This window comes from Cupressus sempervirens, chromosome 10, assembly GCF_028749045.1.
Source record: "Cupressus sempervirens isolate cs-2001-9-10 chromosome 10, ASM2874904v1, whole genome shotgun sequence".
Taxonomy (NCBI): Eukaryota; Viridiplantae; Streptophyta; class Pinopsida; order Cupressales; family Cupressaceae; genus Cupressus; species Cupressus sempervirens.
Window position 1 is genome coordinate 471,177,961 of NC_143127.1, and position 16,831 is coordinate 471,194,791.

Genomic DNA, 16,831 nt, shown 5'->3' on the forward strand with positions numbered 1-16,831 from the left:
TCAAATTTGATAGCATTAACAAAACACAATCGTCCCCTCTTAAAAGTTTGTTGAACCATATGAAGCCAAGAGCTGGAATTTATAAAGAGATTGTCGTCATTTCACGATGGAGTTTGTATTGTTAGACTCCATAGTCAACTGCAACTCGAGAGTATACTTAAAAGGGTTTAAGCAAAAAGGAAAGTACAACCTTTTGAGGAGTCGCAACGTATTCAAAACTCTATTAACCTGCTTTGAAATGGCAGAAAAGCTCAAAAAAACAATCTGCTTTTGAACTCTCCCATATCTACTCAACTGAAATAATATATACCATCTTTCATGGGAACATTCACAAAAACTAAAGTCCGTGTGTTTGATATTTAATTGCATATGATTGATGCATAAGTCTTTCTTACTTGATGTGAATATGCAGTCCACTTTCTAAACGATATATAATTGCTTGCGAAGTTGAAATTTGATAAGTACCAGGCATCTTTAGCTTGTCAGAATGTCAATCTAAACTGATATTAAACAAATAATCAATCCTGGAAACACAAGACCATACGTGAAAACCCCCTTTTTCTTAATTCCATTGCTACTGATTGATAGCTGATCCTCTTCATGTAAATATTAAACAATAAAGACCTGAAAAATAAATTGAAGAGTCTTGCAACTCTTGCTATTCAGTAATTTTAACCCATAATATAAGAACATGTTCGAATGAATTTCCATATAGCTGCTAACCCAAACCCCCGCTCCTTCGCCATAAGTTCCAATCCTCTGAACAGTTTTCTTCTTATCTCTTCGACCTTTGAATTTCAAACCACGAGCCTTGTGTCTAGGAAGTTTTGGCATCATGGATTCTGACCAAAACGAAGTAAAACCTGTGATGTGCAAAGAACATCATTAATGAAACTCCATAGTTTTCGTGGAATCCTTACAGAAAAAAAAATATTTCAACGTATAATGATGTGATCTTTGTTACACATCCCATTAAGATTAATGATATAAATCTACAAATTGTTTTGACTGGAAAAGCACACACAGACACTACCTTCTATGTCTAAGTGGATGCAAGGGATTTCATCGCCCTTAGAGAAGGGAGGGAGAGTATCACCAAGGAGAGGGGTACAGACATGGGGAGAGGTCAAAGTTGCCTTTTAAGGTTTGATTGGTCGCCCTAGAGTCGTTGGGTCAAGTCAGTATTATGACTACGTTGTAAGTTCTTGTCAACCAATTGGTCAAAGGTAGTCATTTCATTACCTTGTTAGATAGGCAGTTTTTGGTCTTTTCCTTTTATCATCTCTGATAATTAAGGTAACAATTACACCACAAACATATCTTTAAGTAATTGCCCATGAATATGAACAAAATGGCTAAGCAGCCGATGGAATGGCTAATTTTTTAAATTTATTAATTACTTAAAAATTATAAAACAGTTCTATTTTTATTTTAATAATAATTTATAAATGTCAAATCACAGCCATTCAGTTGGCTGGATAGACTCTTCCGAATATGAATATTATCTAAATTCAATCTTTTAATTGCAAATATATATATATATATATATAGAAAGAGAGAGAGAAGTTCTTTGTTGTCTTGAGTCCAGTCCCTATAACTATAGTTGGGGAATTGTGTCATGTGATTCTAAAACTACTTTACCAAGAGCTCCTACTATTATTTTATTCTAGCTGGCCAAATCCTCTCATTGAACCAGCTGGAAGTTGAAAGCTTAGTCACAGGGTTCACCGAAACTCAGCCATGGAGTGTGAAATTTGGCAAACTTCAAAACAGGACTAAAAATTCATTAAAATTCACCCTGAATTCGTACAGGTAGAGGGCATAGTATCTTTTTAATAAAATATATTTAAAAACCCATTTCTCAGAGCTTTCCAATTTGAGCAGGCATGAATATGTCTATCTGGGAGTGTTTTTTTAAACTGCTCCAATGTCAAAAGGAATGAAGGTATTAAGCCACGACCGACCAAGACGAAGCTGTTCAAACACTTTTCAATGTCAAAATGGGGCAGATGAGCATGGCAAGCAAAGCCTAATCCAGATAGCCTAATCGAAATAGTGAAGTCTCCCCAAAGTCTCTTGATAAAAAATAAATGTAAAATATAATATTAAATTATTTATGTATTTTAGCCCTCATTTTAATGTTTTTAATGCAAAAATTAAGACCAATGACAATTTAAATGATTTTTTGGAGAGTGTGATAACTGAAGACCTTGAGATGGATGATCCCAACCTTGTGGAGTAGATGTTAGTACCATCAATACCATCAACATACTAGTATTGATGGATTCTCGTTTTTGTTTACTGGAGTAAGTTTGTTCATTTTAGTTTGCACATTGGCAATTTAGCATCAAACTATACTTTTTTGAATTTAAAATTTGAATATGTAGTGATAATCTCAGCGATTATCAATCTGATATGATGATGATCATATGCAATATTCGGAAAACAAGTATGACTGTGAGATATGGCAATGTGATTATGTGAGTTTTGAAATATTTGACTCTATTTTAATGTGACATTACTATTATTATTTACTTTACTCTTTTTTACAGTATTAGTATTTTGTATTTAGCATTAGACTATTTAAACTATTAAAAAAAAATTCTCCTATTCTTGAAAAATTGGCGTACCAATACCAGTACCAGCATCAGAGACCTCCCAGCCTCCCCATCTCCCAGTGACCTTGAGAAAAACACTAGATCATACCAATTAAGACAACAAATATGCCTTATGGGAATTCCATAACAAACTTAATTGCACTAGTGCCACAAAATTCTTTATATCTTTGAAACACTTGAGTATGTTTCCTACAAGAAGTAGTTTTATGGCCAATTATTGGTCAATAGAATATGCTCAAGTAAAGCAGTGTTTGTATTGAAGCTAAGGTTGAACTTACAGGGTTTGCTACAGCGGTCAATTTGTATGTAACACTCTTAGGCTCCTATGATGTGATATTAGGAATGAATTAGTTGAGGGAACCAAGGTTGAAGTTTATTGTTTTTCCAAGACTGAAGCATTTGCATGACCTTAGAAATAAGGTGTCTCCTCAAGGAATTCAACATGAAGTCAACGCACAGAAAATCTCTTCCATGCAATTGTAATGAAGAAATAGAAAGAGATGTTAGGTGTTTGCAATTAAATTGAAAGAAGTTAGAAAACCCGAACGGATTGCTAATCATGATGATATATGAGATGTCCTCAAAGAATGGGAATGAGTTTAAGGAAGACAATAAGGAGGAAGAACCTTTTGCCAAAAAATATCCTTACCCCTAGGATTACCAAAATGTGTTTCCTAAAGAACTATCTAGATTACCACCAAAAGGAGTATTTGATTTTTCATTGATTTGGTGCCAGAAGAGGAGTCGATATTTAAAGCTCCTTATGGGATGTGCATCATTGAACTCATAGAGTTAAAGGCGCAACTACAAGAATTGTTAAGCTAGGGGTTCATTTGATCTAATGTATCCCCTTAAGGAGCTCCAAAGAGATTTGTAAGAAAGGGCATATGTAAGAAAGGAGGATGGAACTCCCATGTATAGATTACCCTATGCTAAATGAGGTTACTATAAGAAGTACCCTTTAGCCTAAGTCGATGTTTTGTTTGATCATATGTGAGAGGCTGCAATATTTTCCAAGATACACTTGTTGTTAGGTTATCGTCAACTACATAAAACTATACCATTGATGATGTTGTGTCTACAAGTTGCCTTCATCATCTAGGAATAGAACAAGAAAACTTAGGCCATATTAATCTTAAAATCAATGGATCATAAACACTAGGCGTTTAAGTTTTCAAGATCACAACATATGCTAAAATAATAAATAAATTCCATGGTTACAGAGAGATGCATCTACAACCCCTGAGGAGGCGTCTTGAGGGCTGGTATGCATTTCCTGCATTGGAGATGCCTCAAAATCCAGGAAACTTATGCCTAAAACAAAAAACTAAATCATAGCACATGGCATCATTTTCATCCTTGTTTAACTGTCACACGAGTGTATTTCCCACCATTTCAATCATATAAGATTGTCTTCACCTGCCAAATGTATTTTTTCATGCAAATCAGGACATCCCATAGCTTATTATCACTCTCTCTACAACTAGGCAAATTAGTAAGATATCAAATTCTATTAAAACTATGGCATCTCTTCGTACTCCCATCTCCTATTTTTCCAAGATAGTTGTACTGGTGCAAATAACATCTCGTGTATCAGTACTAGTAGCAATATCCTTGTAATCTTGATAAATTTGTAAGTTTAATTTGAAGATTTTCACTAATTAAAAATCTTGTCTCAGTTAAAAATTTTTAAAAAGGAACTTTAATCCCTTAGAAGTTAGCCATGATCATGAAGTCATCGTGATTTCATATTAGTGTGTGAGGATCACATGTTCCAGCACATACTGCTTAAGCAAAAAGATCTAATGTCATTGGAAGCCTTGAAATATTTATCTCAAAACTATATCACAAGGACAAATAAGCATTACCTTGTCAACAAGCCCGTATTTAATTGCTTCTTGCGGCCACAAAGATCTTTTCTCACGCATTAAATTTATAATTGTCTCCCGGGACTGCAAATAGAAAATATTCAAACCATATGTAATGCCAATTTAGTGTTGCTGAGTCACTTAAAAAAGATGTAAGGACAAAAATACAAAACTCACTTGTCCAGTGTGCCTACAAAAAAGTTTTGCACTACGATTTCTCTCCCACAGAGCCTGCAGTATGGCCAATCATAATAAATATTAATTTCAGGTTAACCAACGATTATTTGTGATCACAAAATATGTGACTGAAATGTAAAAAGCATCAGGTTGACTTTGCCAAAAGGATTCATAAATAAGTTTCAACTTCCAAACACACTCCTTTGATACCTGAACTCCTGGTTAACAAATAGTCCAGAGTTTGTCCAGTAGAAATACACATAATTATCAATAGTTTATAATATTTTGTCATAAAAATATGAAATCATTTAGTCTTTTGGTGGATATCCAGTATTGTCCCTTTATTTTTATGCTTTTTAACGGTTACATCCTTCCTTTTGTATTTCCTGATTTTTCTTGAAACAAGAAACAAAGTGAAACAATAAACTGGTAATTGAAAGTAATGATGAATGAAACACTGAAACACTTCGTAAGCCAAATCTGAGCCAAATTTGAAAAACTGAATGGCTTTTAAAAATTCTAAGTCACTTCAAATGTCAGATCAAACTCGAATATAAGTTTGGAGACTGAAATTTATTGGTATTGCAATAACAAGCTGAAAATTGATCTTGAACCAAAATCAAACCTGATATGATATTCAACTCACATGGACCTTATTAGTGTTACAGCTGGACGATCCAGCTAAGTTAGGGCATGTACTGTAATGTCCCCTTTTTGGTCCATCCCATTCAAGTAATGTCCAAGAGTCTTGGGGAATACCAACTTATTCAGAAAGAAATTCTGACAATAGCATTGAGTTCAGGAGACCAAGAGGAGTTCAATGGTTTATTCCTAATGCAAGTTTCAATATTTTGGGAGAACTCCACAGTTTTTGGAGATTCCAGTTTTTCCTAGACCTTGGGATATGTGGATAAATGCAATTATATAGATGGTTAAAGTTGTGAAAGTCCACTCCAGTGCCAAACCCAAACTTTCCTTGCCCCCTCCCCTGCTGAATGCCGCCCTTCCTTTTGTTGATGGTATTACTCTAAAGATTGCTAAAATCCTATCCAAAAAGGGACTTTGTGTTGCTTTCAAACCCCTTTCTAGGGTAAGTAACCGTGTCCCCTCGCTCAAGGAGTCCAAGTATGCTTTTCTAGACTCTAGAGTCTATAATATTGTGTGCTCGTGTGGTACACCCTATATAGGTGAAACAGGTTGCTCTTTCCAAACTAGAATTCAAGAGCATAGTGCTGACATCAAACATTATAGGGTCCACAAATCTGCTTTAGCGGAGCACTCTTCTTCTAACAAACACCATATATGTTTGGAAAGCACTAAAATCCTTTTCAAGGAAGATAACTGTTTCAAAAGAAAGCTCAAGGAGGCTATTGAAATAAACCACCATTCCATCAACCTCAAACCAAGATGATGGATGGTCCTTAAGCCAATCGTGGCAACCATTATTAGGAATGCTCAATAGCCACCATAATCCATGATGATCCCCAAGGCTTTATTCTTTTCCTTTGTTGTCTTCCTCGGTTTGGCTGGCTCCTTGGTGTCTTCTTTTTGTCGTGGCTTCCTCTTCCTTTGGGTTTTTTGTTTTAGACCTTGGTTCTCCTCTTTTAACTCTTTGCATCCTTTTCTCTCTCTCGTTCTTGCTTTTGGCCTTCCCCCTTGTTCCCTTGTCCTCTCGATTCTCGTTTGGACCCGTGTTGTCATTCTTAGGTTTTGATTCTTTAGCCTCTCTTTTTCTTTCTTGTGGGTTCATTTCTTTTCCTATCTTGGGGTTTGATTGTTTAGCCTCCCTTTGATCTTTTTCTCCCTTTTGGGCCCCCTTCTTTTCTTTCCTTTTCTATTAGCTTTGGATTTCTTGCTTTAATCTTCGGCCCTTATTATGTATTTATCCCTCTTATTGGTTTGCTTCTAATTTGTTGTTACTTTTTTTTTCCCTCTAACCCAAATGGTGGTATATACTGCATTGGCTTCCCATTCTAGTTTTTTCTCTTTATAACATTTTGTGTGGTGTGGCTTTCATATTCTCGTATATATATGAGATTGTGCATAGTTATATTTGTTTATTAACATATATATATATATATATATACAAATTAATAAATATTCATATATATAAATGTGTGTGTGTGTGTATATATATGTATACACGCACACACACACATATATAAAATCTACATTGGCTTCTAGTTTTTCACTTCATTATATTTTGTGTTGTGTGGCTTTCAATTTCTCACATATATACATATCAAGTCATATATATATGAGCTTGTATATATACAAATATGTTGATATATATATGGGTGCTTGTGCATAGTTTACACACACACACACACACACACACACACACACACACATTCATACATTTAGATACATACATACATGTATGCATGCATGTATATGGGTATTGTGTTTCATTTTGTCATTATTTAATAGCATTTTATATGTTTTTGGATACAGTTTTTTTTTGCTTTTTATTCATATAGGCATGCTTATGTACATAAATATATCCATATTTATACACATATTCATATGGGTATAAATATAGACAAAGTTATATACATTTTTAGATGATATAGATATAGTTAGTTTCTGGTTGTTTGTAGGCTTAGATTTCTTCGTCCCCTTTTATTTGCACGCATACATATTTATACACACATACTCAATGGGGTATAAATATAGATGTATCAGACTTTTGCATCCATGTTCTTTTACCATTACTTTTACATTTATTATGGAGGTAACATTTTTTATACATTATATATATATTATAGTCCTTTATTTTTATTTCTCGTTTAGCTTTTAGTTTTTAGTTTTTAGTGTGGTTTTGGGTTGTTTGTTTTTACTAATTTGGTTTGGATTATTTACATTTATGCAGTGTTTATTGCTATTTCATTTTTTTTTATTGGTCTACTCTAGTTGACTAGCTCTTTTAATTTTTTAAGTTTTCATTAGTTTCTTTTTACTTTTTCCCCCTCTTATTGCTCCTCGTTTTGCATTCTCACCTTCACTATCTCCTTTCCTTTTATTTCCCATCGTTGAAGCTGGATCTGCAAATTTTACTATTACATTCTTGCGTTCTCTCATCTTGACAATGGATCATGGACTGTGATCCGAAACGTTGATGCTAAAAAAACATACACAATCAAATCCAGAAACAAAATTTATATTTCAAATGGATTGTGGAAATCTAATAAGATTTATCATTGATAAGTTAACTTTATTAAATAGGTTTAATCTGCTCAACCTATTCTGATTAGTTTAATTAATTATGCTAAGAGTCTTTCTAGGAGGTTCAAACCGAATGGATTTGGTTAAGGACAAAGTGGAATCAGTTGGCTCGTGCACCCTAGAAAATAGAATGAAATAAAGCTGTATACATGTATCAATATATATACGAGCATTTAATAAATTATTCTGCTACTTGCATGATACCTGCTCTATCAAACTGAATGACCAAAGAAAAATGGTACATTTGACTGCTTAAGTCATAGAATGAAGAAAGATGAAATGACTTGAAAAGAACTTAGGAAGGATGAATTTTAACTAGCTGTCTTGGTGCAAAACTACAATATATGATGAAAAAAATCTAAGATACCGATGTGGGCCTGGATGGTCTGGATGCTGAAGTTTGGCAAAGGCAACTGGAGAGGCAGGATGCTTCCAGTAGCCCTATGGAAGCCATCCATAGGCTCTCAAATGCTGACGGATGCCTGATGCTGGCCTCTTATCTATCGCATTGGGGGCTTGTGGATGGCTTCCATAGGGCTTTTGAAAGCATCTGGGAGCTTCCACAAGTGTCAAACCCAGAAAGCATCTTAAAAAAGCACTTTCACTAAAAAAATTAAAAGGCATTGCTCTAATATGATTTTTTTTAACTTATTTTTTGCTCCCAAACCCTAAAATTACCCTAAAAGAGCCATTCAAGCATTCACAACTCATCTTGTTTGCAGATACTCTCTCTCTTTTCATTTGGTCTCCATTTTAGCATTTTGAAGGCAAGTTGATTATTTTCGAAGAGGATCAATCGAAGGGCAAGAAATAGCTTCCCCAAAGGATTTTTAAGCATTTAAGTTGATCTGATGCTTCAATATTTGATGTAATTTTTTGAGAATTTGATGAATCTTTTCAAGTCTACAAAGAAATTTTGTCAGATTTTTTCATTTATTGTTTTTAAAGGAAATAAAGCAACAAGTTCAGCTATCTATTTTAGTAAAAAAAAAAAAAAAACAAATTTTTGCACTTGTATGCTTGATGTTCATAGTTGTTTTCCTAGTTTAAATTTATTAAATTTCTTATTATAGCAAGAAATTAGATTGTATTGTGCAAGAATGGCCTCCATTGATAGACAAAGTTTAGTGGGAGGGCAAGGAGTCAATAATTTCAAAATTGATATACGATATCCTTATTGGAGACATACCACAAGATATCACATGTTACAGGAGGTGGCTTGTATTATTGGAAGCGTAATTATTGTGAAAGTAACAAAGAAAAGTAAAACATTTCAATGGTTGTAATGTCCCTTTTTGGGGACATCAGGAAATTAAGGACATCCATTTAAAATTAACATCGACTTATGAGTACAAGACAAATTTCTAAATGGGGTCAATTTAATATTATAGAGTGAGCAAATAAAAGTGACAAAGGAGGAATAAGACGGAAAGTCAAGGAGAAGGGAGTTGAAGAGATGTAGCTTTGGGCAATAAGAGAAGAAAGGCTTGATTCATTTGCACAAGCAAGGAATTCAGACTTATTTTCTGGTTTCTTTTTGGAGAACTTTGGAAAACTGCTAGCTCTCACTTGTTGAGGCTCCCAAAATGGAAACCTTCGGGCTCTTTTTGGATGGATTGGGCGTAGCCCCGATTCATCTTGTGGTAGATTCATATTAGAATTCACACTTGGGATTACAGCTGCATTTTATTGTTATTTCCAATCTAACTGTATTTTATGTATTTAAGATTGGACTTGAATTCTGGTTATTGTATTGTTGATGTATAATGCAATAACATTTTCTGACGCATTTTAACAAGAATTTACTAGTTATATTGCCGGTATGCATTGCATATTTAATCCATTAATGTTTTGAAAGTTATGTTGAAGAAAATTTGGAGATAATATAATAACCAGATTTCACACACCGCATTTAAAATGAAGGCAAAGTTGAGATCACCATACAACACAAAAAGGTGGCGACCCACAAAAAAGGCCCATCACACACCACGTTTAAAATGAAGACAATAGTGAAATCACCATATTGGAAGGAACAGGTGGCAAACATTAAAGAAGCACTATTTGCTTACACAAGTCTCGGGTATGAAAAGGTGCGTACCACTCTATTGCAAAAACAGAGGACACATATAGATAAAGAAATTCAACCCATTAAAAACCTTGGAAAGTTCATGCATAACTAGTTTGATGTTTTTGAAGCTAGATGATATTGAAGGGGAGGTGAAGGATTTCCAATTCATTTCTAGAATTTTCATTGCGGCCATCAAGATGGTGGGTAGTGAGAATATAGTACAGATGGTTATAGACAATGCAAAAAAATGCAGGGGTGCAAGCGCTTTGATTGAGGGTCGATATTGCCATATTTTTTTTGGCTCCATGCCCCGTATATTCCCTTGACTTTCAAGCAACAAATTGGCACTCAAGTTCGGTGAAGCAAATATACCAAGAGGGGAAGGAGATACAAATGTTTAAGATGAACCACCGCATGTCAGCATCCATTTTTAGATCATACTCCAAATTGGAGTTGCTTAAGGTAAAATGTAATTAGTAAATTTCATGGGAAGGAGATGCAAATGTTTGAGACGAACCACCATCTGTCAAACTGTTGATCTATCTAAATATGAAATCAATGCACGCTCACCCTGAAAGACCCCAAGAAGATGCAGAGAGCATGAGTCTAGCAATGAGTGAGATACCAAAGGCAAACAATGATCCCATCCTGAATGTCCATGCAATGCTCAGCGTAGAAGGACATCCTCAGTCGGAGTCCCTCCAGAGGGTTACTCCAAGTCATGATAATGCATTATCTCTAGATGTCGGCCCTAACAAAACCATTCAACTCCTGTAGAGAGGGAATGATAGGAGCAAGGGCATCTAGGGAAAACTAGAAAAGGGGGAAGGTGGTCCATTGAGATCCCAACCTATCCAAGGGTAGAGGCCTGGACGAACTAGCAGCAGGCCCTACTAGCAAGATCAAATCCCGCAATCACCTCAAAAGTACAATAGGCAAGATAAGAATATCTATGACGACCCCCAGAGGAGTTTGCAAAACCCCAAAGTCGATGAATATACCAAACCAAACCAAATCAAAGATGGTTGCAAGCCTGGAGGCGTGAACACCGAACTCTACCAAGATGATACTATGGGGGGTGGACTAGTAACCTCTAATGATACACTGAAGCAGAAGGGTCAAGACTCTCTCAATTGAAGCCCAATCAAACTCAATGAGAGAGGCGTCCCAAATAGTAGAACCATAGAGGACAGTTAGTCTAACCAAAGAGTCCAAGAGGGTTATCTTTGTCGTGATATCCTGAAAGTGATCTCTGAAGCATTGTATCTCAAGTAAAGCTAGTAAGCCAACCCTGTTATTGACCTGGATCTACATGGCACATCACAGGCTGAAATGGGGCCCGAAGAACTTAAACTCCAAGTATACTAGGAAGTGATCTCAATCTCACAACCCTGAAAATAGAAGTGGAGATAAGAGGTCGTCAATCAATTGAAGACCATCACTGGGGTCTTATCCAAGTTCACAACTTTCTCAGTTCACAAAAGAAGGCCAAACAATCAAGGATCTGTTGCAGCCCCTCGAAGGAAGAAGCCTAAAGAACCACATAATCGGAGAATAGCAAATTGGATATTAGACCCTAGTGTAAGTAGCAATCGTCCCCAGAGAGCAAGAAGTCCTAAAGGAAGGTCTCAAGCTCATCAATATAAATACCGAAAAGAGTGGGGGAGAGACAGTAACCCTGCTTCACCCCAATGGTGCTCTGAATAGGATCTAAGAAATCTGCCAACCATGTTCTCATATAGTTTCATAATAACAGTTAGTTGAGTCTCTAGGATCCCAATGTCCCGAAGGCACTTGCAGAGGGTTGTCCAAGGAACAAAGTTGAAAGCTTTGCAAAAGTCAACAAAGAAATAGTAACCTTTGTGAGCAAGGTCGAGCCTCCTCAATTATAGTTCCCAGAATCAGAATATGGTCTACAGTTTGGAAATTTGTACGGAAACCAGCCTACCCCCTAGCCCGACAATGCCAACAGTCAAGCTCCCTGTAATACCCCAAAATTGGCTCATTGCCATGATCACCAATTCTGGTCTATTTCAATCAATCCTAAATCCTATGTCACTAGGCAATTCTTATTTTGCTACTCGCTACTTGACTTAATTGTCAAATGTTGAAAAACCCTAATCTACATTCATCATACTTATTATTTAATTCCTATAGTATTTACTCATATTAGTCGCATTGAACCTACTTGATTTAAATTTAATTTAATTTAAAGTATTTATACTTTATTAAATTAAATTATCACCCAAGGCTAATGTACTAAGGAATTAAATTTATTAAATTTAATAAATATACCTATTCTAATTAATTGAATGAAATCATTTAATTAAATGAAAAAGGTATTTATGAGGTCATATCTCATTTTATTAAATTAAATATCTTTCCTAATTCTACTCTTCAATTCAAAAAGGAAAGTCCTAGTTAACTACTAATCAAATTAGAAGTGATCCAAATCACTTGCTCTCACACTGAAGTCTATCTGAGTTAACCGTTTCTTGCACTCAGGATCTGAGGCAGTTAGCTCCATTTAAATTTGGAATCTTCCACTATGACTGAAATTGTGCTTCAATCCTAACCATCAATCTGAGTTGATCTCAACCGTTGAAGGATTTCAGGAATTCTATTTAAGCAACCCTCAATTCCTCATTAAAGGGATTGAAGATTATTGTTATCAAATCTCTGCTGAATTGCATACTCATTTAAGTTTAATATTTTCATAAAGCTCCCATTTCCTTAGATTAATATCATTTAGAATTAATATGCATTCATTTAGTTAATTCTATTTACATGTCCTTAGCTTAATTGCATAACACATTTAGATTACATTGCATTCTCATATAGACTAGTTACATTCCTAAATCCTTCGTTCTTAGAGGATCTGGTTGCCTACACCTCAAATCTGAGGATACTAAATAGGCAAAAATCCTTCTAGATAGAAGGCAACAGGTTGTCTTGTAGGACTCTTCTTGGGTGAACAATCTCATGTTCATTCTAGGATGAATCAGCAAATAAGGACCGTGTTGAAATGTGTGTGTTAACATAGGCCACATTTCACGCATACAATCCCTAGATAAAATAGTATTCAACACAATGGCATAGAGTTTGGCAAATGTATGCCAGGTCATGATAGTCATGTAGTTGTTGGGGTTTGAAATCAACCCATTCTTATGAATCGGATGGATGATGAGATGCAATTAGGAGTCAGGGAAACCAATACAAACAACTTTGTTAAAGAGCATGGTGAGAAAGGAGGCCAAAACATTGAAGCCAAGCTTGAATAGCTCAGCTCATGTAACAAACAACCCCAGTGAGGTTGGAGAAGGTAACGAGGTGGCAACTAGGCAAGGGCTGAGGGCTGAGATTGCTAGAATGAGTGACTGTTTTCAAGCCTCAAGAGGTTGTCTGCATGGGCAAAAGCTCCTATAAATTTTGGCTCAAATTTTGGCCTCCATCAACTCCTCACAATAAGGTGCCCATTGTCCTTTGGTTGAATGGTTTTTTTGTACCTACACTAAATCATACGGTTTAACTTTTTCCTAGTTTGGGTTTCGCAATTGTGCCTCAACATTGTTTTAGTGTTAACTTGTTTCAGTTGATGACATCCTTTGGGTTCTTCCTAGCCTGGGTTAACCGCTCTTCATTGATTCAACATTTAATTTTTTTTTCAAAACCAACAATTCCTTTCACCCTAGTAATTTCATGTTGTAACCACATGTATTACCAAATCTCGTTTTGTCACCTTGGTCATTTATGGACACTAATATAACTTCTTCTTGTATACATAAATTGGAATAACATTGACTAAGCTTATCATATTAGAAATTTTGAAAACATAATCTTCATCAACATGGTCGATAGTCCATGGTTTTAGTTAGCTTGTATACTCATCTAAGAGTTTTTTTAATTACAGAGTCAGATAAATATTGCTTAGGAAACCATTAAATACACAAATAAGTTAAGCTACTGGTTCCGTGCCCTAGAGTCTGGATCCAGATTCGGATCTGATCCAGATCCGGAACCATGCCTAGACTCGCGCAGATTCTTCCAGATTTTTTTATTTTATTTTATTTTCCGATTTTTTTTTATGATCAGAATGGCTTTCATTCATAGATTCATACAGAATCATATACATTCATACTATGAAATGATTTAGAATCATAGATTTTTTAGAATTATGTATATTTCTCTAGTTTTTAATATATATAGGAGTCCTAGAATCATAATTGGGAAAAAAATCACGAATCCATGAATCCGATTCACGTACCTGAATCAGATTCATTTCATGAATCGGTAACGAAGAAAATAAGGATGTGTGTGTGTGTGTGCGTGCATGAATCCTAGAATCATAATTGGGAAAATAATCACGAATCAACAGATCCAATTCACGTACCTGAATCGGATTCTTTTCACGAATCGGTAACTAAGTAAATAAGTTATCAAAGGGTTTTTTTTTTCAAAACAGAAATGTTTCCGCTTTCACATTATGAACCTAGAACACAAGATTATTCTTCAAATTAATGTTTCACAAAACTTCATATATTTTTTCTTCCTTTTCAGAACTACCAAATTAACAGTCTATTTGGCATACCTAAAAGAAAGCAAATCCCTAACCATTTGGACAGCAACAAAATCATGTATGGATAAAACTCACTGATTTCGCTTTAATGTCAACCTCAATTTCTGGCAATTGTCCAGTTGCAAAAACAACTGGTTCTTCAAGCCTAACTGAGAAAAGGAAGAAAAAAACAAATTAGCAAATAAGCATAAATAATGCATGTCATACAATCAAATTAGCAAAATGCAACATACAACACCACAATTTGCATAAAAAATTTACAAATATTACATAGTTATCATCAAACCTATGGAACTAGGAAGCATATACCGCCGTCCCCTCTTTCCTGCGGCAGCCAGTAAGCAAGCAGTGCCAATTGCTTCTCCCATGACAACTGTTCGGATCTGTTTGTGAAAAATGTGGAAGATTTATATTTTCAATATTTACAAACCTGAATGTTTTAATAGAGTATGTGAAAAGCTCTTATGTTTGCAAGATAAAGCATGAGAATTAGGTTTTCAAATAAAAAGACAAGTCACAGATATAATGAATTATTATTGAGTTGGTGATTGAACTTACTTCATTGAAGACTATATTCATAAAATCATAAATGCCAAAAGCATCATCTTCAAAGGCAACCTAAAACAGATTCATCTTGCTATCAGAAACAGATGTGGAAGTATGTGTAATGATTATCTTGCATATATTTTTACTCAAATCATTTTTCTCAAGATTTTGACAGAAAAACAAAAAACTCGCATTAAATGCATATTGTAAAATCTTCATGAATATAGAAAAATAACACAAATATATGGAAAACAATTTAGCAGAAATGAGAAGCGGAGCCTGTATATACAGCATTCCTATTTATTCCCGTTTTCTTTCCAATATTTGAAATCATTTCTAAGTAATGATCAACAAGTCAAGGAAATCGAAATGGTTTATGAAAATTGAATGTCATAATGAAGCACTAAATCAAAACCATGCAAGAAAACTTACTCCTAGAAAATGTTAATCTCACACTTTTAGATGACTGTACATAGAATCAAAGTAATGTCTACTTGGACTTCTGAAAGCAATAAATCTGCAAAAGCAAACTTCTTCAATTGCACAAGTCCAGATTAATATAAACTGAACTTAAATGAATATATGATATATATAATATGAATGATTAAGAACTGAATACTAAGCACTTTTCATTATCTGTTTGAATATTTTTAACCTAAATTGTAATCAAAGAAACAGAACCAGTCAAAGTGGAAAACAAACAAGGCAACAACATACAGAATGAAATACATCAGGCAATATTGACCATATGGTAAATGGTTGTAATGTGGTTGAAAATATATTCTAGCTACAAACAAAACACCTGACTTCTATGTGCCTGTACCTTTTGACTGTCAATCTGACCCATAAGTTGTAGAAATGATGCTTATGGAAATTTAAGGCAACTAACACTGCTGCAACTATTTGAACTTTGCTAAAATGGCAGTGGTTTAGACTGTCGGAGCAATAGGATGCGTATGGAATATGTAATCCAGTTTTATAAGATATATGACACAATCGAAGGAAAGAAACACACAGGTTCTTTCTGGAAACACCAACCAAGCTGGGGAAAATCTGTTGGAAGTGGAAATGTTATTTCAAATCTTTTTATTCTTCCCATGATCAATGAAATGAGATACTTACAACAGGTCTAGGGTTATTACGACTGCAAAACTCTCTCTCTCTCTCTCTCTCTCTCTCTCTCTCTCTCTCACACACACACACACATACCAAATTATTCACTTCTTAAAATGCACAGAGAAAGGACTTTCATGCATAGAAACATTTATTCTACCATTACAGTGCTTGTCAGATTCTCACCACACAGCAGACCAGCAATTGTATTTCCAATCCTAGCAGTTTCCTACAGTAAACTTTTAACTACAAAACAGTATGTTTTGGAACTGTTACCTGTGTTACCTAATTTCAAAATCAACAGTGGCAGTAGCACAATTGTCACTTACTAAACCCAGCGGTTTCCTCACCATGCAAAAATACCTTCTTTTAACCCTGGTGATGCCTAGTCCTGGGTTGGTTGATAACTTTGGAGTAAATGGAATATTTTTATTACATTCTTGCATCTTTACAGATCATTCCTCCCATTTTCGGCAGCATAGTCCCAGGGAAGTTTACTTGTTTATAAGACATCACATAAACTCTCCCTCTATCTCTATAAAACTTAGTGTACTTGTTAGTGTGTTGACATTGACCACAACCTGCCAATATACAGTTTCCTCACCATGCAAAAATATCTTCTTTAAACCCTGCTCATGCC

The 16,831-nt window shown here is 35.0% G+C and overlaps 1 protein-coding gene across 2 annotated transcripts in view; it reads right to left on the minus strand.

The window, feature by feature from the left end:
• Positions 1-473: 473 nt before the first annotated feature.
• Positions 474-16,831, minus strand: part of LOC149534735 (ATP-dependent caseinolytic (Clp) protease/crotonase family protein) — a 48,748-nt gene continuing 32,390 nt past the window's right edge. Inside the window, exons 4-9 of one of the 2 annotated variants that reach the window (XM_089805641.1) lie at positions 15,091-15,150; positions 14,819-14,915; positions 14,608-14,681; positions 4,664-4,717; positions 4,487-4,570; positions 474-863 (exon numbers count right to left, since the gene is read on the minus strand). In XM_089805641.1, coding sequence (XP_089661767.1) covers positions 834-863; positions 4,487-4,570; positions 4,664-4,717; positions 14,608-14,681; positions 14,819-14,915; positions 15,091-15,150 — 399 coding nt within the window. In that variant the 3' untranslated portion in view covers positions 474-833. The remainder of the gene's footprint in view (positions 864-4,486; positions 4,571-4,663; positions 4,718-14,607; positions 14,682-14,818; positions 14,916-15,090; positions 15,151-16,831) is intronic. The other variant, XM_089805642.1, reaches the window with a different exon arrangement.